Source organism: Aptenodytes patagonicus, chromosome 2 (assembly GCF_965638725.1).
Source record: "Aptenodytes patagonicus chromosome 2, bAptPat1.pri.cur, whole genome shotgun sequence".
Lineage (NCBI taxonomy): Eukaryota > Metazoa > Chordata > Aves > Sphenisciformes > Spheniscidae > Aptenodytes > Aptenodytes patagonicus.
In genome coordinates this window covers 104,960,095-104,982,476 of record NC_134950.1, presented here as the reverse complement: position 1 = coordinate 104,982,476, position 22,382 = coordinate 104,960,095, and the positions used below count along the sequence as shown (strand labels likewise).

The 22,382-nt window shown below is 41.1% G+C and overlaps 1 protein-coding gene across 6 annotated transcripts in view; it reads left to right on the top strand.

The window, feature by feature from the left end:
• KIAA0319 (KIAA0319 ortholog) overlaps positions 1–22,382 on the top strand; it is a 67,518-nt gene that overhangs the window by 33,030 nt on the left and 12,106 nt on the right. For all 6 annotated transcript variants that reach the window (XM_076330646.1, XM_076330643.1, XM_076330645.1 and 3 more), the window contains 14 exons: positions 3,466–3,649; positions 5,887–5,991; positions 6,659–6,756; positions 7,124–7,211; positions 7,779–7,871; positions 8,507–8,639; positions 10,486–10,714; positions 12,588–12,711; positions 14,087–14,219; positions 15,087–15,235; positions 17,616–17,767; positions 18,907–19,045; positions 20,312–20,471; positions 21,808–21,950. In XM_076330646.1, coding sequence (XP_076186761.1) covers positions 3,466–3,649; positions 5,887–5,991; positions 6,659–6,756; positions 7,124–7,211; positions 7,779–7,871; positions 8,507–8,639; positions 10,486–10,714; positions 12,588–12,711; positions 14,087–14,219; positions 15,087–15,235; positions 17,616–17,767; positions 18,907–19,045; positions 20,312–20,471; positions 21,808–21,950 — 1,930 coding nt within the window. The remainder of the gene's footprint in view (positions 1–3,465; positions 3,650–5,886; positions 5,992–6,658; positions 6,757–7,123; positions 7,212–7,778; positions 7,872–8,506; positions 8,640–10,485; positions 10,715–12,587; positions 12,712–14,086; positions 14,220–15,086; positions 15,236–17,615; positions 17,768–18,906; positions 19,046–20,311; positions 20,472–21,807; positions 21,951–22,382) is intronic.

The window sequence follows — 22,382 nt, the reverse complement described above, 5'->3', positions numbered from 1 at the left end:
CCTGCTACTACTATGTTGATGATGCAGTGTTTCAAACATTTATTGAATAGGTTAGGCCTGACTTGATTTTTGAGTTTATTGCATTTGCAGGACTAATGGTGCAGTCAAAATGCATAAAGCTCTGCCTAAGAAAGCTTAAGATGGCTGACAGAATATATGTGATGAAGAGCCTTTTAATGTCTGACTGGTATGCCTTCAGAACTGATATTTAAGAGTTAGAATGAAGTGGAATATCAGAGATGTTCATACCTTATTTTGGCTTTGTTTCAGTTTTGAGGCCTGCGAATGCTGAACAGTCCTGTTTGGTTAAAAATGCATTGACTTGATCCCTAGGGGATGTATAAGACCCCTGAAAGATGTTTTGATATTTAGTTTTACCTGTCAAAAAAGTTTATTTCTTTTTTGAAGTCTGCACTCTACACAATGAGTAGAGGTCATACTTGCTTGAAATCATTAGACAGATAACTGAATCTAGAGAGGGAGGGAGAAGCAGACCAGTGAAAGAGCAGAGTTTCACTGCTGACAGAGCTGCTCTCCATAAGGTTTTCCAGATAAACGAGAGAGAGCAAATGGTACTGCAGTTATGTAGTAGTCATATGTGCAGAGGGACATGGAGGAAACACTGCTGGGGAAGCAGTTGTATAAAACACAACACTAGCAGCCCTTAACTCACCAGAGTCGTGATCAGTTGTCTTTAGGAGTACTTGAGGAAGACGTTTCCTTGAGGAGGAAAGGTGGGTTGCCCGGAGGATCAGGATGGAGGAAGGCAACATAGTTGGGCTTGTCCTTCCCATTCATGGGGAGAAAAGAAAGCACCCAATCTGTGGGGTCAGCCAGGGATCAGAAGTGGGGAAGGATCCCCCTTGGCATGATGCTGTTGCCTGCATTGCAACTTTGAGCTTCCCCAGGGAACTGCATGACTCTTTTTTCCTTTTGGATTATGGGGGTGCTCTTGTTTTCACTTTGGAATTCTCAAGAGATTTGCACTCAAATCAAACCCCAAGAACTGAAGGACACGGGCCCTCACGGTTGGTGTGTTTATTTTGTAACAAGCAGTAGTGGCTATACAGGTGTGTAAAAGCAAACAAAAAAACCACAAAGCCCATCCCAACAGAACTGCCTACCCTACTCACTCCCAGAAAGAGTCCTTCTTTTCTTTTCTTTTTCTTTCAGTTCCCAAGCTGGAATTTAGGTTAATCTTGCCCTCCACGTCTGCTCCACTGTCTCCCTCAGTAATAGTTTCTGCCAGAGAGTTCAATTTCTGATACTGCCCCTGCCCCAATTACCTGCTGCCTGCTAACATTCTTAGTTTAAGCTATCTTTTCGGCTGTGACACCGCTTCAGATGTGACAGTGCTACAGGGCATCTTTTTTTGACTACAGAGTCTTGCCTAGGCTTGCTGACTGAAGAGATGTTTGGTGCCATTGCAGAAGAGAGTGTCCCAGGAAAGGTATGTTTGAGGTGATTTCGTCCCCATCTGTCCTACAAAGCCAGGAGGGCTGCTTCTCAGCTGATAGATTGGCAAAGGGCCAGGAGAGGAGGAAAGCCAGAGGAAGCTCAGAAAAATAGATTTGCCTCAAATTTGGAAGGTGAAGAAGCACTTTTGTTTGCCAAGGTGTGGTAAAGATCTTTTTGGAAGATGTGGGATGGAGTGAGTATGTGAAGGAGAGCTGTCTGGAGGAAAGGCCTTTTGTCAAGGTATGAGGCAGGACGGGCTTGAGGCTCTCCCTGTGCACGATAACGTTGTCAAGGGTGAGATTCCTGCTGAGGGTCTAGGGTTGGTATGCTGAAGGCACTACTTTAGGGGAGCTGCAGTCCCTGATCCTGCTGTCAGTGTCCCAACTGCTCAGAGAGATCTTCTTAGTATCTGCATATTGAGCAGAGCTGGAGGTGTGGCCACAAAAGTGCTTGCATTGTCTGTGTTCCGCAGATGCAGCTCTTGGTGTGGTCCTCGGCATCCTCACAGGGTAGGCAGCCACAGTCCCCAACGCTGCTGTCACTGTCCCAGCTGCACAGGGATCTTTTGTCTCTCTCCTTGTTGAAGGCAGAGATGGAGTTGCAGATGACTTCCATGCTCTCTGTTTCCTCACAGGCTGGGAAGCAACAGTCCCTGGCATTGCTTTCATGTTCCCAGCTGCACAGGGAGCTTTTCCTCCTGTCCACATCCAAGGCAGAGCTGCTCTGATTTCCTAGGGAGGCAACGGACTGCAGAGTGAAAGTGGAGCACTGGAAATACGGAGAAGCTGAGAGCTGGGACTGTTCAGCCTTGAGCAGAGAGGGTTCAGGAGGACCTTTCCAATGTGTATAAATAACTATGGCAGGAGTGAAGTAGGTGGAGCCAGGCTCTTTTCAGTGTTGTCCAGTGACAGGACGAGAGGCAATGGACACAAACTGAGATACAAGGAATTCTATTTAAACACTAAAAAACATCTTTTTCTTTTTTCCTGTGAGGACGGTCAAACACTGGAACAGGTTTTCCAGAGAGGCTGTGGATTCTCTGTCCTTGGAGATAGTCAAAACCTGACTGGACATGGTCCTTAGCAGCCTGCTGTAGCTGACCCTGCTTTGAGGAGGGGGGTGGGACTAGGCTATTTCCAGAGGTCCCTTCCCACCTCAGCCATTTTGTGATTCGAGCGTGCATTTTATCAACCTTCATAATCCTATTCTTCAGTTAATAGATTATGTACAAATAATAGCAGTATGTTATGTCTTCATGTGCCCCACACAGTAGCCATAATGGCAAAATGCTTTTCTCTGGATGTTAGGTCAGAAGTAAGTCTTGAGAATGTAAGGAAAAACTGTTGGCCCATTGAGACTGATGTGTCGCTGAAAGGCGATGGGGCCGCAGAGAGAGGGGCAAGGCTAACATGGTGCTGAGTTATTTCTGCAAAACTTGCCATGTCCTTTGCTGTAGTTCTGATTTACTAACGAAGTGGGGCAGTGAGAAGAATGCTGCTTGGTGACTGAAGTAGAGAGATTTAGGGTATTTTATTAGTGGTGAGGAAATAAGAAGGCATGAGCAAGTTCTGGTCTGAGCAGATATAGTAAGAGGCAAGGATTCTGTTATGTTTGTGTGTACAGCATGAAGACAACAATATTCAACACAGACTTTCTGTCATTGGCTTTTAAAGGTTTATGACTATATTTAGACCTGTCCTACTGTTCTTTATTATTTTGAGAACTGATAGCCTTAGCTGTATGCCAGGTTACCTCATTTTGATGACCATAGCCTACACTGTTCTGCATCTGAAACTTGGAAAATGATTAGCATTTCTTACAGAGCCTGATGGGGAAAAAAAAAACAATCCTCCTTTGATAGATATTCTGTATATGAATAAAACCTCCTAGTAACATAATCAGTAGGCTCACCCTACATGCTATTTAAAAAAACAGCATCACTCTAAATCTAGAAATGTGAAAAATGGCTCACTTATGACAACTCTCTCCTTATAATTCATTTTTCAGGCTGCTACACCTTCCCCTTCTTCAGACAAACTGGATTTTTTCCCAGGTGTGTCAGAGGAAACCCAGACTCCCACAGTGGCCGCAGAGAATGTCACTGAAGGTGCAATCATGCTACTTACCACTAATACTCTGCCATCTGAGCCCATGCAGCAATTCACACCAACTGCTACTGCTGCTAAAGCAGGTAATGTTTCAACATAGCTGGAGACCTGAGGGGTACCTGCAGGTTGGACAGCGGGCGGGGATGGCTTTACTACTGTCAGGCTTCCAACCTGTTGTTAGTTATGAGCTCACTCTTATCCAAATCTAACATCGTCCCGCTTTAAGCCTGTAGACCTACAGTAACACTGCAAGCTCCAGACCCCTTAGCCAGTTACTTCTGAGGCAAAACTCTGACCAAGTCCATCATTAATGGGAAATTATAACTCAAGCAAATACAGCAAAGTACAAAGCGGAGATTAAGAGTCTTTTTTAAAATGGGTTAATTTGTATACTTGGTGAGAAATACCTGAGGCTTTCTGGAGTTTCAGAATAGTCTCTTCTAGTCATACCATTATTTTTGTGTGACTCTTCAGAACATTGCTCCCTCTCAGAAACTCTTCAGTAGGGTTCCCACTATATAGAGTTGTCAGATATCATGCAGCAACATAGGTGGAACCTGAGGAAGCTCAGCCCTTAATAGGGGAGAAGCCTAGCCCTTAGGAGGGGGAGAACATGGCCTCCTCATCCTGGGGAAAAAAAGTTTTGCTCTAATTTCAAAGCTGTGAGGAAGCTTATCAGACTTCCAGCTGCAGAGCAAAAGTTTTTATTTTGAAAAGGACATGTTTAATCACTATGTCCTCTGTGGTCGTGTTAAGTTCTGTGTATGTTAGAGTATCTCCTTTCTCCTGCTGGGTTTCCTGCTTCCCTGTGTACCCTGACAAAGGGTTAGAAGGGCCATGAGAAGCAGAGAAGCACAGATATGTGTTCTTCTGCACTCCTGATGTACTGAGGGATATGGAGAGCTAAACCCTTTGCTTCCTGGTAGAGCAGGTCTTGTTTGAGACATTCTTGACACCCTCTGCCAAACTGCAACCTGGCAGCCAGGATAGTGGTTAGGAAGTAACAGGAAGAGATGAGCTACGAGAGATCCCTCTCCAGGGCAATGGATCATCATTACCATTGAGTGTTGATTAGGCAGCTCTTCCTCCTTCACAGGAGGAGGTTGAAGAGGACTCAAAAAGGATCTTGGAAGAAGAAGCTGAAGGGAAGGTTGTGATGGATCTCACCATAAGTACTGCTTTGTGCAAGGATTGCCTCAAGTTTGTTCTCAGCCCTACTGTCTTGGCAGTCTTGAAGACAGTCCCTCCTTCTCGCCTTTGGTCATCACCCTCATCTAGCCATTTTATTCTCATCTCGTGGAGGTCAAAGTACAAACATCCACCTCCCTGGTGTCTAGGGCAACTCCCATGAGCAATTATGAAGCCTTGGGTGCATTTAAGTAGCAGTGACAGAAAGTGTGCTGTCAATGTGGCCTCTTCACTTCATCCATTTTTAGACCTGTGAGCTGCCACTGCTGAGTAGCCTCTTTCTCATCTATTCAGAGTTCAACGTTTAGACACTAGTGAATGTTGCCTTTGGAGAACCTTTGTTCTGTGCGTTCCCAATACTAAAAGGAAGAAATTTAAAACCTTTGAAATACAGGTCTATGGGAACCTTTCCTGAAGTTGTGCTTTGGTGTTTCTGTTGGGGGCTGGATTTGTTGACTTTGGCATTTTTGGAAGAGGAAAGAGTTTTCACAGATGAGAACTGGGAGGGTGTTCCTGGATGGCAAATAGATTGAATGTGCGGTTCAGCTACAAAATAACACCTTTGCCCTCCTATACAAGTAGATTTTTTTTAAAAGGGACACTGTGCTGGACATTGAGGCTTGTCTCACAAGTGCCCCACAAACATGGAAGTAATACTTCTTGGTAAAAGAAGGCGTGATATTAGAGTTCTAGTATGGACTATGTTACTTTATTTAATGAGGCTTGTTCTGGTGCAGATGGCTTTTTTGTCTTTTGTAGTTGCGTATTTTGTAAATCCTGCACTTCCATCCAATTATGAAGAAAAATGCATAATTCTTTATGCAGAGCAATGTTACCTGTGATATACAGGAATAATCAGAATGCTTTTCTCTAAAACAGAAGTAGGGGAAATGACACTTTGTATTTGGGGAAGAAGAAAAATTTTGGTTTGGTAAAAGGTGAAGGAGCCATAGTCATGATTATAATAGATTATTATTTGATTATGTATTGAGGAATTTTTTCTTTTACTTTATCCTTGCCTATTCACTGTAGAGTTTGTCAAATTTTACTTAATCCATTACAAATAATATTTGAAGATACTAAACTTAATTCATCCCATCTGTTCAAACATAATGTACTTGTTCTTTCTTAGATACAGTAAAAGAACTTACTGTGTCCGCTGGAGATAACATACAAGTGATGCTACCCAAAAACGAGGTTGAGCTGAATGCCTTTGTTGTCCCGCCACCGCCTACAGGTGAGTTGAATGGCCTTGGCATACAAGGAGATGCACACACTACCAACCTGTAAATGCAGACAAGTCCTGAGTTATGTGAACATCCTCACCTCAGGATAAAACCATCTTTCTAATCTACTACTACCTTTTTTGTGGCTCCCAACTGCAGAGAGGATTTCCTCCTTTGGATTTCAGAGAATTTTTTTTTTTAAGTGGCTTTTATTTTCAGAACCTGAACTCATTAGACAGATGGTTCAATAGAAGGCCTGTAGTTTCTACCAAAAGATGATGTGGCCCAGGTTGTAGTATCTTGTTGTAAAGCAGAGGAGGAGAAAAGTAGGTTCTGAATGCAACGCTTAACTTAAAACTACCAGCTTCTGAACTGCAGCAGCAAAGAACGCATATTTCATAGGTAACTATGTAAAATGCATTCACTTCACATGAAGTTGGTTTTTGTGAAGTCAATTATTTGTGAAGTCCGTTACATCCTTGCTGCTTTACCAAGTTACAACACACTGTGGAAGTTTAACATGTATTCGTACTGCTTCATTTTGCAGGCTTAAAGAGTAGCAGTCATGATTTCCTACTGTAGCATTTTATCTGACGGATGGTGAACTTGATTTCTTTGTTTCCTGGGCTTATCATGAAAGCAAAGCTGATTACTCTTATGCTGTGTTACTGCTCTTAGAAACAGCCTACACCTATGAGTGGAGCTTAATCAGTCACCCTTCTGACTATGGTGGTGAAATGGAGCGCAGGCACAGCCAGACCTTGAAGCTCTCTCATGTAAGTGAGCTGTAAGCTCAGGCTCATTGTGTTTGTGCAGTCCTTTCACAGGAATCTAACTTATGGGGAAGGGCACTTTGATTCAAGGAGTTAGAATGACTGCCGCAGTCTCTTCACTTGCATGTATCACCAAATCTTTGCTAGATTAGAAGTGTCTTTTTTAGAGTGCTCTAATAATTTTCTAAGATAGAGTAAACATTCCTAAGTGTTTGCTTTGTATTGCCCACTTCTGGGCAGTGCCTTTTGTGTATGTATTTAGGTTTCAGATATCCAGGTTTTTCTGTGTTTACAATATGATTGGCAGATTTATGCATACTGCTTTTGTATAATTGGACATGTAACCCGATTTGTTCTGTGTTTGTCTCAGTTATCGGTGGGACTTTATGCCTTCAAAGTGACGGTTTCTGGTGAAAATGCCTTTGGTGAAGGTTTTGTAAATGTCACGGTCAAACCAGGTAAATCAGTTGGCTAAAATAATGAAATTAATTTCTTCAACACAAGTAGTTGTACAACATGCTTATCTAATAGTCTGTCAGTTACTGTCTGTCAAGGACATCTGGTAGTCCAGTCATGCAGAGATGTTTCATATCTTGGTGTCTATAAAGCATTTTAAGGAAGTAGAGTAAAGGATCTTGCTCACTGTGTTTAAGTGCTCTCTGGTCTTGTACCCTCCTCAGGCAAGGCCTGAGATAGCATCATGCCATCTTTTATGGTCCCATTCTTCAGTACAGCTAGGAACAGCAATTAGGTGCTGAACTGGCTCTAGCTGTAAGTTACAGTGTACAGGTCTAATCTAAATTATACCGGTTAGAAGTGGCTGCAGTGGAAGACTGTTGCATCAGCGCACTGCTCTTCAGTAACCTTTTCTCTCCCTTGTCCAAAAAGGACAGCAGATGCTGCAAAGCTGTCAATCCTAGATTTAAATCACTGGGGACTATTGATCTGTAGAGCTAACAAATTAGTTTTGCCTGGGCTTTCACTATTTTTTTTTTTCTTTTTCCTCCCCCCCACCTTTCTCACAGCAGTCAGAGTTAACCAGCCGCCTGTTGCCGTTGCTTCACCCACAGTACAAGAAGTTTCTTTACCTACAACTTCGACCTTCATTGATGGCAGTCGTATGTACTGGACCATCCTGTGCTTATATCCTGTATTTATAATACACAGTTACAACATTATTGTTTGTCAATTACAAGTGAAATTCCTTCTTCTCACTCTACTCAGAACTTCCCTGAATCATGATTTATTTCGGGGATTTGAGTCTGGTTATAAATTACTTTAACAAATAAAAAAAGTGATAAAATACAGCCTTCCACTTGGGGATTGAGATGCAGTGCGTCGGAGGCTGCTGCATCCAAACAGCAGCTAATCTTACAGCTTCTTCCTGTCCTTCCCAGAAGGCCTCTGTGCCAGTACAGTTGGGGTCATGGTAGAGAGCTGTCAGGTAGGGTATGATGAGATATCATAATTAGGTTCATAATTACTGAGAACAGACAAGTTGGAATGTGCAGAGTCTGAGACTGCTTTTTATTAGTGTGTGTGTGTGAAGAATTTTTTGTTTGTTTGTTTAGATAAACCATACCAAATGTAACTTGGAATCTGTGGTTTAACAGCTATGGTACATGAACCCTGTTCGAATATGCTTGGACAGATAATTGTAGATAACCAGTTAGGGATCAGTGCATGAAAGACTTCAGTATTAATTCCAGCAATTGCTACAAGAAACTGATATGTTTTTCTTTAATGAATGTAGAAAGTATAGATGATATGAAGATAGTGAGTTACCACTGGGAAGAAATTAAAGGTCCTTTGCGAGAGCAGAAGGCATCTGCTGACACACCTGTCTTGCACTTGTCTAACCTTGTTCCTGGAAACTACACTTTCAGGTACCTGCACAGATGCTTTCCTTTGGGGTTTTAACTATTTCTGTGATGTCAGCTAACTGTTTCTGTCTGTGCTCACATGTACCTCCACAAAAAAAACTTCATTTTTCTTCTGCATGCTGTTACCCTTCATTTTGCACAGTGGAGAGACATAGGGAGCAGTTTTATTAAAAAGTGCTTGCAGTGATTTTGTGATACTGGTATCACAAACTTTACAGCACCAAGTTATGCAAAACAAGGTATCAGAAATTAAGTGCCTCCCACTCCCAGCAATAGTAACTGTGACAGAACTTTTTTTTTTGACCCCAGCTTAGAAGTTGGCAAGTGTCCTGAGATGAAACTCTGCAGTCAGGCTGTGAAAGTCATCCCCTGAAGGGTGGTGGCAGACAGAACAATATTGGGAGACTGATCCTCGCAAGGCACTGTTGTGTGTTGATTTTAATGTCATTCTGTTCTTCATAAAAGCCTTTGCCTTGCTACCGTTTTCCTCCATTTATGCATTGCTGAAGCTGGATTTTGTCCAGACAATGGAAGCAATGTTTGTGGTTCTGGGTGCTTTAATTAAAATCAGAGTTCATTTTCTGAACTTTTTAACTTAAAGCCTAGACTGCATGGGGGCAGACTTCCCACTGACCTAGCCTGGGTTATTTGGCTGCCAGTGCGTAACAGCCTGCCAGTCAATATATTATGTATCAGTGTAGCATCAGCAGAATGTTGAAGCCAGCGTACATATACATTAAAAGTGTTGCTTTGCATAAGCTTCACCAAAAATTGCATAGCTTCAACTTCCATTCTGTGTTCTTTACTGGAATTGTTCCATATTGTACAGTGGCAGAAATGAGCGTAGGATTTTTTTCTGTATTAAAAAAGGCAGAGCTTGCTTACAAGCAGTCCTTTAAGTGTGTTCCAAACCCTAAGGAATATTAAGAAATCACTTGCTATATCTGTGCATCTTTGGGGGAGGCTGAGGTACTTGAACAATAGAGCAGTGTGTTCAAGCTTACAGGATATTAGCTGGTCAACGAAATCCAGTGCTCCTGATACACGTGGATGTGCAGCCACTGCAAAAGTATGTGTTCCCTAATGACAGAATTAATGAGCAATAGTTTTGTTCCCACTTGGGGAAGGCTTCAAGAGTGGTTCCCTTCCATGTGGTCAGCTGTATGCAGTTTTCACAACAGAGGGGAATTAAGATTACCACACTGTGGAGGGCAGTCTCTCATCACTTTCAGGTATCTGCAGCGGTCTCATTTTAAGATGATTTGTCATTGTTTTTCTGAGAGGCAATAGTGTTTTTGTTAAACCCTGTACTTTTTCAGTTTTGTGACTTGACATCTTAAAAAAAAATCTGAGCTGATACTAAGCTCCATTAAAATCAGAAATAGTGTGCCACAAAGAAATAAGAAGTTAGGAACTGCTACTGCAGAGCTTCTGAACATCCAGAGTAGTTTTGGATGTAGGTGTTAACAGGGACTGTTCACTATGGCTGATGAATGAAATCCCTGTTTTTTACTGCCTAAATATTTAAAAAAATGTGCAGTGAAATGTGTTTGAAATTGATGAAGTTGCCATTGACTGCAGGGAAAGGGTTTCATCTGGGATCCAGAATAGCTAGGCTTTTTTTTTTCTCCCCCCTAAAGGTTGAAAGCTGTGTTTGAAAACAGTTGTCTGAATTCCTTTCCTACCTTAGTTGAGGGTATGTGTTTCTGAAGCAGGAGTTCGTATAATCTAATCAGTGGCTCTGTTTTAGGTGATGTTTGAAAAAGTGCCAGAAAAAGTTAACCTTTGAACTTAGGACTTGGCAGAAGTCCATCTTAACAGATTTCCAATACTGTTTTTCCTGTTGTAGACTCACAGTGATTGATTCAGATGGAGCAGCCAACTCCACCATTGCATCTCTGACTGTCAACAAACCAGTGGATTACCCACCTATTGCCAATGCGGGACCTAATCAGGCAGTCACCTTGCCCCAGAACTTCATCACGCTGAATGGAAACCAGAGCAGTGATGACCATGAAATTGTCAGCTATGAGTGGTCCCTCAGTCCCAAAAGCAAAGGCAAGGTTGTAGCAATGCAGGTATGTCTATTTCTCCTTGCATAGATTGGAAAGCTCTTTTATGTTTGCCTCTAACGTGAACAAACACTAAGTAACTACTCAGAAGCACTGAAATATCTAGAGTGCTGTTAACTCTTTTTTTGGTGGTTTGTTTTTTTTTGTTTGTTTGTTCCTTGCTGATGTATTCAGCTCTTGTTTTAGATACTACTTTTAATTCCTTTTCATCTTTTTTTTTTTTTTTTTAATTCCTTGTGGCCATTTCTGATTCCTGCTGTTGTTTCTTCCCTGGTGGTTTGGAAAGACTTCGAGTTCACAATGTCTGTCCTTGGACCCTAGAGCCTGCTACACAGGTTTCTATCTTCTGAGACACTGGACATGCTGAAAACTGTTTTAGGAGAATGTGGGGGTAGTCAGGGTTTTCTTGTAACTCTTTCTCCTGAAGAAGGTAGGACTCAAACAGAAACTTAATTTTCTGAGTGAAAGATGACAAGACTTTTGGCAGTGTTACGCAGCCGTGCTCTGTGGTGGGTTTTTTATGCTCACTAAAACATGGGTTTCCTATGAAGGCTAACTGAATTTATTCTCTTATTTTCATGGCTGTATTTTTTTTTTTTAAATCTGAGAAAAGTTAGTAAAAAATTTTCAGTGGACTTGCTCAGTAAGTTGGAGATTCTTCTAGCTCTGTAGGCAGTTGAGGTAATTAATGTAATGAAGCCAGCTGAAATTCAGAAGCCATTTTTTTATGAGACATCATTTCTGCTATGTTGCAAATGCTTTAGACTTTCAGAATTGGAAAGAGATCATTTTGTAGATCTGTTTAGGAAAGGAGTAATATTGATGCAAGCATATACTGTAGAGGCAATTACGAAACTATGGAAGGGCATATAGCAGAATGGCTTATTTCCGTTCATTTACGGAGACAAACACTTTCCAAAAGCATCCATGCAACCTGAACATGTAGTTTTTAGGAGCTGTTCAATGTTAAAGCAACCTTCCTGAAAGAAGGGAATGACTGCTTCAGATATCCAATGGATTCATTGGGTATTTAATGTGGAAATGCAAGAGCATTTTACAATTTCTGTTCAAGACCCTTGTAATCTTGTCCCTAAAGCTGAGGATGCTGGTCTCAGGTGTGTTACATGGTATCCATGGTTAGAGTGCAATGTAACAAGTACCTCTGCTGGTTAGTTAATCATTTATCAAGTTCCTTAGTTCTCATTATCATCTTTATCCAAAAAAAAAAAACCCCTAATTGCAACTGTGATTTGTTACTCCTCATATAAGAGATGCCACAAATGTTCATTTTATTAGCAAAATGACCTATAGCTGGGCCCAGTCATTTTATGAGCTTATACTGCTGGAAGAGTATACTTAGGACAGAGTTGTTTTGTTTAATATGTTTTTTCCATAAGCCTATCTGGCTGGGATCAAGTCAAGCTTGGTTTTGTGTTTAACAATTTTTTTAATTACTATATTAAAGAATGTAATTATATTTGTTTTTAAAATATCTCTAAGGAAATGGAAAAAGCTGTAGTAATTTCCATCAGTGTTTAATTTCCTAATTGAGAAAGTTAGTGTCCCATGTGTTTCACAATTACTGTTGTTCAGAAATAATTCAGCAATTATACCAACATGAAATTAAGGTTTATTGTCTATAGATATTTCTCTGGGTTGGTAGGGACAGTTGCAATAGTGAATACATTACATCTGTCTGTGCATCAAATTTTAAGTCTCCTCTTTGTCTACAAGGTGCTTAAACTAACTTGCTCAAACACTGTATTTATGAATTGAAACAAATTTTATTTTTTCTTCACATTTGCTCTGTAAGACCTTTCATAATCCATGAGCATTTCTGTTTTATCTCATGCTCTCTGTCTTTATAAATGCCATGTAGGGAGTGCGGACACCATACCTCCAGTTATCTGCAATGCAGGAAGGAGATTACACATTTCAGCTGACTGTCACAGACTCTGCGAGGCAACGGTCCACAGCTGAGGTCACACTGATCGTACAGCCTGGTAAGTCAGCTGCAGGCATGTCTGGGTCACTCAAGGGTGGGCCAGCCTGATGCCTTAGCACTGTCCTCAAATGCCTCATCTCCCTGCATTGCACCACTGAGATGGCAGTCTGAATGTCTGGTATCCCTGCATCAAGGACTCTTCCACCTCCGTTTTCTGTCAAAGCAAACAAAGTGTAGAATCATAGAAAGTCCAGGTGGTGATCCTGAGGGCCCACACTGGCCTGATTATGTAAGGCAACCTGCACAGAGATGTGTTTGAGTGTACTTCTAAAACCTAAAATGTAGCTCTTGAGTTTAATATCCTACAAAGTCTGTTTTGCAGAGCTGTTCAGGGTGTCAGAGTGCTTTGCTCAATTTTCTTACTGTTTTGCAGTTCTCTTTCAAGAATCCTTGTGTGATCTGAATTCTCACTAGAATTGCATTGCACTTTCTAGGGAAAAGTGTCAAGCAAGGAATTGTCAAAAGCTGCGTCTTTCACACGTTTGTTTAGATTTGGGAGCTGAGTGATGAATGGGCCCAAATGGTCCAGGTCTCATGAGATTTTTTTTTTATGCTTTCTTTTTTTTGTAATGTGTGTGCCTATTACATCCAAAGTGGCCTTTTCTGTCCATCTGAAGGTCTCACATTCCTCCATGGGGTAATGTTTTGTCTTCCTCTTGTTGCTTATTATACATCTTTTTGTAGATGACCCCTTCTGGGAAAACTTTACAGTGGGCATTTACTGCAGAAATCAAGAACGTGAATTGGAAGTACAGCGTGTGATGGTGTCTTTTAGACCCATTATAGTGTGGAACTAGAAAGATGCTATTGCTGAAGTCAGGTCTAAGGATAAATAAATATCCAGGAAAATGGTAGCATTGCTGGTTTTACTGGGCAGAGGTTGAAAACAGAATAATAGGTTATATGTTTCTGCACTAAATTCTCAAAGGCTCTAAACTAGCATGAACTTAGTGGCGGCGTGCTGACCTTGAGCAGCAGAAAACCTGGGCCAGTATCTTCTTCAAGGGCAAAGAACCATATATGTGTGGGTGGTTTTGAAAGGGATGCAGTGGTGGAACCAGGAGAATACCCCACCACTCTTGTTATAAAGCATTTCATACAATGCATGCTGCAAAATTTTTGGAGTGTGACTGTGCCTTCAGATATGACTGTGAAAAAGGGAAGTACTTGCTGTGGGATTTGGCTTGTTGCAGAGCTGGTCTCTCCCACCTAATATTTCCTGCTGGCTTGTGCACGTTATACTTGTGATTTGTACCTTTGAGCCAATACATCAAATTAGTAATACAATATTCTGTGTAAAATCTTCCCTCTGATTGGTAATCCTTGCCAGTGACTACCTAGCAAATATTGTACACTAAATATTATTTTTACAGAAAACAACAGTCCTCCAGTAGCAGTGGCTGGCCCTGACAAGGAATTGACCTTCCCAGTAGAAAGTACTACACTGGATGGAAGCAAAAGCCAAGATGACCAAGGCATTGTCTTCTACCATTGGGAGAATATCAGGTATCTAGAGATTTTACTAATCTCTAGTAAAATAGAGAACAAAGTGAAAGTGATTGGGTGCCAGAGCCTCTTACGCAATTGTGTTGGGTGATGCGCTGTTTGAGATGCACTGTTTGAGAATTGTTTGAGGATCTTGCTGCTCAGGTGGTAATAGGGTAAGAGACAGGAATTTTAAGTTCAACTTGGAAAGCTTAGGCAATGTCTGCCTGTGTTTTGCAATGTGTCATTTTGAGGCCTACTGTTAGAAAGTTAAGAGAAAATGACAGGAACTTCCATGTCTCCTGTTAAAAAGCAAATAACAGGCTTGGGTACCCTCCTATAATGTACAGTTTTCCCATCAGTGTTTAGAACTAGGGTTTCTCAGTCACTTGTTCGTTAAATAATAAAGCAAATTGACAAGCACTCTTGAATGATGATTGAAAATGTTTTACAAAAGTTTGTAATTGTATGTTTATGTGCAAAACTAATTGATCCTTAATAAAAGGACAAGGTATTTGCCTATGCAACTGTCATATCTATGGTACAGGAAGAGGTTTGCTGGCACCCTGTACATGTGCCACATTGTGAGTGGCTCTTAGAGCAACAGTGTTTGCATGTTCCCATGAAATAGTACAGCGAGGAGGTTGAACTTCTGGGGTACATTTTCTGCTCTTCTAATAACTGGGTATATGATGCTTGGGTGCTTTGAATGTCTTGAAAAAATGTATTTATGAATTCTCTGAACTCATGTCTCATAGTTTAACCATCAGTGCTTATAGCGGTGGTAGAACTACAATATACATAAAAACAAATGGCATGAGCGATGCTGCTGAAAGAAGAGTTTTGGCTGGCTGTGCAGGATTATTTTTCTGAGATGTTTTGTTTCAGTGGACCAAGCTCTGTACAGATGGAAAATGGTGATAAAGCAATAGCAACTGTGACTGGTCTTCAGGTTGGTACCTATCGCTTCAGGCTGACCGTGAAAGACCAACAGGGCTTAAGCAGTGCATCTGTGCTATCTATTACTGTGAAGGAAGGTAAGCCTAGTTGCTGCTTCTTAGGATATGGTAGGCAACTTGCCAGTTAATTCAATCGCTGACAGAATGTAAAGGAAATCGGAGCAGGAAGGGATAATGTATTTCTTGTCATATTTCAAGGGTATTAAAGAAGAGTTACTGCTATTTTGTGGTAAAGTAGTATTGTGAGTGACTGGTAGAATTAACTTTGCTTACTGCAAGCTTTAAAGCTAAATATATGCAGACTTAGTTGCAATAAAAGTGCTCCAAAATACTGTTTTTGACCATGGTATGTCTACTTCATTAAGAGGATATGTTTTTATTTTATTCTCAAAGTTAAGCTTTGAGCAGAAAAGCAATTTTACTGTGGGTTTTAAATAACATCCAAGAAGTGAGGTCTCGGAGTATACCAGTTTCCACTTAAAAACTTAACAGTAAAAGACCTGTATTTATTTTGGTTTTTTTGATACAGAGAAACAGTTGCTGTGGTGGTTTTTTAATTCCCCCCCCCCCCCCCCAATGCATGCTGTAGAAGAGGCTTTAGGATAATAATACCTATGGTGTGAGATCACAGAATCATTTAGGTTGGAAAAGACCTTTAAGATCATCGAGTCCAACCGTAAACCTAACACTGCCGCCACTAAAACATGGCCCTAAGCACCATGTCTGCATGTCTTTTAAATACCTCCAAGGATGGGGACTCAGCCACTTCCCTGGGCAGCCTGGTCCAGTGCTTGACAATCCTTTCAGTGAAGAAATTTTTCCTAATATCCAGTCTAAACCTCCCCTGGTGCAACTTGAGGCCATTTCCTCTTGTCCTATCGCTAGTTACTTGGGAGAAGAGACCGACCCCCACCTCGCTACAACCTCCTTTCAGGTAGTTGTAGAGAGCGATGAGGTCTCCCCTGAGCCTCCTGTTCTCCAGGCTAAACAACCCCAGTTCCCTCAGCTGTTCCTCATAAGACCTGTTCTCTAGAACCTTCACCATTGCTTTTCTGACATAGGTACTGTCAGGTAGTCCTGACAGATTTCATAGCTTTGACTTATGTTGCATCCTCAAGATTTGCAGGTGGTGATAATCCAGCCATCTTTTGCCTCATGTTGTTTCTTAGGGAGTGATTTTTAGCAATCTCCATGGGCCTATGCCTCCTTTTAAAGAAGGTGGTATAATACATTTCAAATCTTCTTTGGTCCAGAGTTTGGCTTTCTGTTGCATACCTTGTTTTTTGAGGAGAGCGATGCGTTATGGCTCTGCAAGTATGAAATTATATTTATAAAATGATAGTAGAGTTGCATTAGAATCTTAGCTGCTGACTTTCTTGAGAACAGTGCAGCCTTGTTTCTTTTTCACTTGGTATCACTGCAGAACGAATGAATCTTGGAGAAGAAGCTGGACTCAGTTTTACCCATGTGCATCATTGGTTGAACTGTTTTAGAGTTTCAGTTATGTGTTTAGTCAGAAACACATGGCAACAGCTCTGCCCAAATGTGTCTCATGGTCTCGTTCATGCTGTGAAGTGTAGCCACAGTATGTAGTGACTACAGTCACAGGTTCAATATTAAAAATACTCAGTGCTCCAATAGCCAGGTTTAGTCAACTGGTTTATTTGGAAGAGACAAGAAGATCACTTGTGTCACAGAGAACTCTATGCTGTTCTAAAGAATAGAGTTACAGCCAATGCCCTGGGGATCTGCCCAAAATTGAATTATTTATGTCCAACCTAATATGCAGACCAGCGAGGTATTTCACTCAGCCTCACAGCTTCCCGGAGCTCTGTCTTATCAGTTGTGTTCTAAAAAAGTCAGTGATGTCTGGTTTCTGGAAAGAGAATGTGTTCATGTTTCTTCGGTGTTTTTTGGCCATATTCCCAATGCATGCCTTAATTTCACTGCTAACAGTAAGCAAAAAGCATTCGGGAACTGGGTTGACTCTTAAGTTTCTTGATTACACTTTGCCTAAATACAGGCACTGTAAAGATACAAGACCTTACACAAGCTTCTATTAGGTAATAAGTGATTTCTCAGGACAAGAAGAGCCCAGCATGCTGGGCTGTGTTTCTAAGTAGGCAGAAAATCTTTTTGCTTGACTGAGAAGGTCGGGTGCTTAAGTTACTGTGAGGCTGTAAATAGGGTACCCCACAATGATTTTTGAAAAAGATCTTTTTGGATGGTACCTGTTACTGGTATTCTCCTCATGGTGCAGCTCTGCTCTTGTCAGGTTGTAATAATCCCGGAGCCAAATTCTGTATACCCACTCATCCTTTCCCTGTACCTTTGACACAAGATTCTCTTGTTACTGCTTGTAATCGTGAGGTAAAGAATTGCAGTGTGGGTGTATTGACAATGACATGTCACATTTTGCATGTTTTGAAAGCAAATCCTCCACTATTTTTATGGCTAGAAAACAACAGTCCACCCCGGGCACATGCTGGTGGGAAGCATGTTCTAGTGCTTCCAAATAACTCTGTTACCTTGGATGGCTCAAGGTCTGCTGATGACCAGGGGATTGTGTCGTATTTGTGGATTCGGGATGGTCAAAGCCCAGCAGCTGGGGTAAGTTTCTTGACGATTGTAACGAGTCAAATTCGGCTCTTGTTATGGATGTAGCATCACTGCAGCAGGGCAAGCAGATATGACTTGTAAGATGCTATGAGGCAGGGTGTCTGTTTCTGGTTTGTCTCCCCTGCTCTCTCTAATGCTTTGGTTCAAGGGGCTTTTGTGGTATTTTCAGTACAGCTATAGAATATGGTAGCTAAATAAGAGGACTGCAGCAGTGTGGACTTAGTTGGGAAAGACAGAAGAATAAAGTTGTGTCTCTTAAAGAGTAATTGGTGATAGTACCAAGCTAATGTATTTGAGAGAAAAATCATCTGAAATCCAGATATTCCAAAGGAGGAAGGGTCTAAGAGAGCAAGAAGTACCAATAAAGACTAAGGAATCATGTCTGGTACCAGATGAGGCAAAACTTGCAGTTTAAGATAAAAATGGTGTTTGGCGCTAGGTGTATAGATACCTTGCCTGGCAGACCACGGTGAATAGCCTGGGTCGTTAGGGCAGTGGATTCTGCTCTCCGAGTGGGGACAGACAGCAGAAGTACCTCATGATAAACTGAAGTGTGTATGTCAGCTACTAAAACTGTGGTAACTTCTGCGTATCCACGCAAAGTGCTATAGACAGCTCTTCGCAGTCAGGAAGATAGTGGCAAATCAGCAAGAAATGGGAGAGGAGAAACAGCAAAATGATAACAAAGCTTCTAGAAGCAATTCACATGAGGGTATGAGAAGAATTGAAGGGGTTTAGCTTAAATGCAGCTGACAGAGATGATAGTTGGAAATATATGAACTCCAAGGAAGGGAAACAATTTGGCAGTTAAGAAAGCAGAACTAAGGATACTGGAGTAAAATTGAGAAATAATAATGTAACTGTCTCAGATTTTCAAGCAGATGAGTACTTAGAATGTCAGCTGTTCTGTCTTTTTTTTTTTTTTTTTTAGTTAAAATATCCATACTGTGCAGACATCCTCATTAACTGCCACTTCCAAATTTGCATTACTCTGCTATAAACTGTGGGTAGGTCACATTTGTGCCAAAAGCCAAAGCAAGAACTCACACTGTCATACCAGATACCTGACTTGGTAGTCACACCTGCAGCTTTCTCTGAGGGTATAATCATCCCATTACCTTCTTTTGCAGGATGTGATCCATGGCTCAGACCACGAGGCAGTACTGCAGCTGACTAATCTGGTGGAAGGAACCTATACTTTTCACTTGAAAGTGATGGATGCTAAAGGAGACTCAGATATTGATTCAGCAACTGTTGAAGTGCGGCCTGGTATGACAATTAAAAGGTCATCGATACGTTGTGAATACCTCGTCTTTGTTCTCCTTTTCACTTATTTATTTAAGCGTTGACAAGATTCTCTGAAGTTAAAACACAAAGCAAATAGGTCTCTCTTCCTACCTTCTTATTGTTCTCTCAATAGGCCTGAATGTGTTAGAAGAAGACATGTCAGGATTCTTAACTACCAATTACACCATTGCCTTATTGGGAGCATAAATAAATAAAAATCATACCTCCTAGTTAATATTTTCATTAGGTTTTTGTTGCTTTTCATTCATCGTAGGTTTTTGTTTCTTTTTTCTGGTTGTTAATCAGTTTGGCCAATGGAAAGAGATGGGAGCTGAGCATTAAGTTTAGGTTACAAATGCTGCAATTGTGTGTTTGATGGTTGAAAATGTGTGTTTTATGCTTGTTTTCCGTCTTTCATCCTGAAGGACGGAAACAAACCTCAAAAGAATTTCAGGGTGTTTTAAATTGTCTTTTCATGGTTTGATATTGCTCATACAGAGACTTGTTTTGAAATGCAGGATAAATGACTATGATGGAAGCATAAGTTGATGTTTCAGGAAGTGAGTCTGAAATCTTGGGTCTGTCAGATGTCTTGTTTGTCTGGTTCCTGGGCAATGATTTTATTTCTGTTCCTCACTTTATTGTTGAATGTAGTCACAATAATTGGCTCAGGATTCTCATTGGATATCTGTGAAGCTTGTTTTGTTTGCAAGGCACTCTAGAAGTTCAAGTATTATTTAACAGAACCCTCAGTTTTTGAAGGTAAACTTATTTGATATTTCTCAAATTGACCATCCTCATTTAGACTTGCTCACACAGTCTTGCATGCTACCATATGAGTCCATCTTTGCCTTCCTTTTCCTGGGTGGTAGCCAGTAGTAGATAACTAGCAGGGAACTTAAGAATTAGACTCACCTAGTGCTTACCTCTGACCTTAAGATGGCAGCGTTTAGGGGAACAGAAGTTGCTATTCTGCACAGAAATGTGTTAACACTGAACTGAAGTGCTTTCTTTCAACTGATAAGCTGGGTTGCTATCTTAGGACCCACCAGGTTTGTTTCACAGGGAATGTGAAAATGTAGGCTAAGTACTTTTCTAAGAATGAAAAAGGGTTGGGTTATAAGGGATACGGGTCTTATGCAGGAAAATATAGTATTAATAAATACTTTTGAGTACTGCATGTTGTCTTCAGTTGGTACTGAAATACTTGCCAGGCTCTGAAAGAATAGCATGTTCTTCTTCTGTCAGATCCCAAAAGGAGTGGTCTAGTGGAGCTGATTCTGCAAGTTGGAGTGGGACAGCTGAGTGAGCAGCAGAAGGACACGCTGGTGAGACAGCTGGCTGTATTGCTGAATGTTTTGGATTCAGATATCAAAGTTCAGAAGATACAAGCCTACTCAGATATAAGGTACAAAGATACCCTGCTGTTCCAGGAAGATTTGTGATTTTCATTGACTCTTTCACAGCTCGTAATTAGTTGCAAAATAATCTTTTCTAAGGCGACAAAAAAAATGCTATAACTCTCAACAGTATATACTTTAAAAGGTTAATTTCTTCTGCTGTGGTAGAAAATTAATGAAGTAAGCTCTCTAGAGGCTCAGAACTGAAGTGTTTTTTTTAAAAATTCTCTGTGTAGTTTTTCTTATTTATTCCTTTAAAGAAAGCGCATGCATATGTTTCAGTCTCTTTGTTCCGTACAGTGCTATTATTTTTCCCAAGTGCTGGATGGAGTGAGACAGACAGACTTTCTCAGTGAAGCAAGTATTGTATTTCAAAACAAGGTTCCAGCTGTCTCTGATCAAACCTGGTTTATTCCCCTTCTACTTCCTCTCTAAGGTTTTGATATTCTAAGTATTTTATAAACATTTTCCCAGGTAACTGGTGACGAAAATCCATTTTTTTCAGAGAAAACTATACAGTGGATACTCCTAAGTGTGGTATCTTACTCTGAAGTAGAAATACCCCCGTCTACTTGGTGTAGAGGGCTAGAGATGGCTGTGTGTACCCAGATAAACTTCTCAGTATGATTGGTGGAAGCTGTTGACATGAGTTATCTTTAAATTACTTCTTGTTAACTACTTGGTAATTTAAAACCCATTTTGGTGTTTATTTAGGTCTCGGGGAACCTCTTAAAATTCAAAAACAAACAGTTTGGAAAATCTAGCATTTATTGCTATGATATTTTTAATCACAGCTTCCAATTACTGTTTTTCAGATAAAGATGTTCCCTGAAGTGTCTGATACAGAATGAGATCAACACCACCCAACTTAAAAAGGCGGGGGGGGGGGGGGGGGGGGGGAAGGGAGGAGAGGAGTACTCCCACATGAAGTTCTCTGACTCCCTTGCTTCTGAGATTTTCCTCCTCTTAAATTCAGTTTCCTAAAGTTACTCAAACTGCTTCAGGGCACTTTGTGACAGGTTCTAGATGAGAGTGGGGAAAGCAAATGTATACATACTTCTCTTTAAAGTGGGAGTCAGGAAGACCAAGGAGGGAATTACATTTGCTGTTGTCCTCACCTTTCTTCTGTGAAACTGAGAAGCCAGAGAACTGCTGGTGTTCCCGGCTCAGAATGAAGTCCATGGTGTTTGGATGGAGTTGACTGATGCATGGACAGAGTTCCCTAATCTTTATCAGTGGTGACATTTTGCTTTCCAGAAACAAACAAAACCACTTTTGTCAGGCATTCAGTTTACAGCCTTTGATCTTTGACAGCAGTCATGACCTTAGCTATTCTTTCTGCAGCACCGCAGTTGTGTTCTACGTGCAGAACGGGCATCCTTCCAAGGTGATCAAGGCATCGGATGTCTCGCGAACTCTGCATGTGCAGCTTTTGAAAGAGAAGGCTGACTTTCTGCTTTTTAAAGTCCTGCGGGTTGACACGGCCGGTATGTTTTGGATCATGCTTGCTCATGTCAGAACTTTGCAGGCATTTGGCTAACACAGCACCTGGAAACGGTGCATGAAGGCCTTCTGTCTATCATCTGGTGCTATCTAGCTTTCTGAAAGATATTGTTGAAGACAATACTTAAAATGCTTGTTCATTTGTGGTAGGCTGGTGCCAGTTACTTGTGTTCTTTTAAAAGACATCATCTGTAACAGCAGGAAAAAGCACATCTTAATCTGGTCTGCATCAGGAAGGCCTGGGGAATGAGGATAAAGATACCCCACTCATACTATCTTTTGTTGGAAGATGGGCAAAACTTAATATAGCCATAATATAGAATGTTTCATGTCTCTGGTTCCTTTCAAGGCTTTTAGTGTTCAGTAATAGGTTTGTACTGTAACTTGGTTTTGTCTGTCTGTATCAGGCAAAATGG